This window comes from Limulus polyphemus, unplaced genomic scaffold (assembly GCF_000517525.1).
Source record: "Limulus polyphemus unplaced genomic scaffold, Limulus_polyphemus-2.1.2 Scaffold3323, whole genome shotgun sequence".
NCBI classification, from domain to species: domain Eukaryota; kingdom Metazoa; phylum Arthropoda; class Merostomata; order Xiphosura; family Limulidae; genus Limulus; species Limulus polyphemus.
Window position 1 is genome coordinate 53052 of NW_013668933.1, and position 1779 is coordinate 54830.

Below are 1779 nucleotides of genomic sequence, written 5' to 3' on the forward strand. Positions count from 1 at the left end.
ACTAAAAGATCATTCGCAAAATACTGTCAATCCAATAGGTAATTAATTACTGTTATAATTACTTCGTGATCTCCGTGAAATGTCAATTATAACAATTAAACGAGGACACTTACTGTCTATCACCACCTTCTGCGACCTGCACGTGACATTTGATTTATAGCGGTTATTAGTAATTACATACAAATTGCGGTTGGTGGCGCTTTTTCTATAGTGCGTAGGATAAAAAAGTTTGAAAGCTTGAATATTTATAACAAAATTAAACGCTTTTGCAACTGAACCTTTAAGGTTAATAACAGTTTTATTTTTTCTACTTCTATTTATTATCTGTCAACATGAAACATGTTACTAAAAATATTTCAAGAGCTATATTAAGTTAGAAATATGAATCAATGGCGAATGAAATCAATTAGAAATCATTGTAATAAAAAGCTAAAGAAAAACAAATCTAGTTAAATTTGTTAGTGTGTTTAATTTATAACTATATATTGTATATTGGTGCATTCAAACATTATCATACCAAACTTGAGGAAACCCACTCAAACTATTCCATCTTTTAAAGTTTAAGAAAATGAAACTCACATTTTGCCGTTTCCAGACAAATCTACCTTTCGTATACTATTTTTCGTATTAATTTTCATTAGGATAACCCAATTTTTCTATCAGACCCTCACTCCGAAAACTACTCACTTTCTTTATTGTATGAGTTGTCATTGTTTGCCAGTTTTATATCAATGTTGCTGTTGTGGTTTTGATTCATTTGAATTCCTCCTTCGTCATAATAGTAAAAAGATGATGCACTGTAATCTTCGTCGGAATCATCATTTACAATTTTTTTATTCGAAAAAAAGTTCATACCACTGTCTTTTCTTATTAGATTTCTCTCTATTGATCCCTGACTCTCCGTTTCGTTGGTTGTAGCTAGTTTCATCTTTAATATTCCATAGAAGATTCGAATTGGTTTCATCGTTGTTGGTCTGTTGTTTACTCGATTTCTCTTCGTTATATTCGTCCGACGATTCCCACTTACGAAGATTGGAGCTTCTTTCGTCTGAAAAAAATTCAAAAATACCTGTAAATTTTGTGTACTAAAATATATAACGAACCCAATCGGTTTATTATTGATAGACCTTATATCAAAATCAACGGATTGAATATCCTAAGGATCAGCGTTAAACTATGGATTACTGATTTATTGTAGTTATGAAATAATATACTATACGCTGCAGAAGTTATTTTGTTGGATTTCTAAGAAGGCTAGTTTGTTGTCTAAGTGGTTTGCATGTTAAATAATTATTTATGTATTATCCGTATTTTTGATGCACTGTCAAGATACTAACCCTAATGATGGCCGCAGTAGGACGGTCGAAACGTTGTTCTAATAAAGAATTTAATTGTTACTAACGTGTACCGTTCTAATTGACCACTAGACAACAATGTACATGGTGTAGGTGTGTTACTCTAGTATGTGCTATTGGTGTATTGTTCTATTTAACCATCAGACTAGTAGCTAACCATGTACAAAGTGTAGGTGTGTTACTCTAGTATGTGTTATTGGTGTATTATTCTACTTAATCATCAGACTAGTAGCTAACAATGTACATGGTGTAGGTGTGTTACTCTAGTATGTGTTATTGGTGTATTGTTCTATTTAACCATCAGACTAGTAGCTAACAATGTACATGGTGTAGGTGTGTTACTCTAGTATGTGTTATTGGTGTATTGTTCTATTTAACCATCAGACTAGTAGCTAACAATGTACATGGTGTAGGTGTGTTACTC

The 1779-nt window shown here is 32.0% G+C and overlaps 1 protein-coding gene across 2 annotated transcripts in view; it reads right to left on the reverse strand.

Annotated features, from left to right (window-relative positions):
• Nucleotides 1-418: 418 nt before the first annotated feature.
• The window catches only part of LOC111088207, a 15587-nt gene continuing 14226 nt past the window's right edge, over nt 419-1779 (reverse strand). Inside the window, exon 7 of one of the 2 annotated variants that reach the window (XM_022397569.1) lies at nt 419-1048. In XM_022397569.1, coding sequence (XP_022253277.1) covers nt 680-1048 — 369 coding nt within the window. In that variant the 3' untranslated portion in view covers nt 419-679. The remainder of the gene's footprint in view (nt 1049-1779) is intronic. The other variant, XM_022397570.1, reaches the window with a different exon arrangement.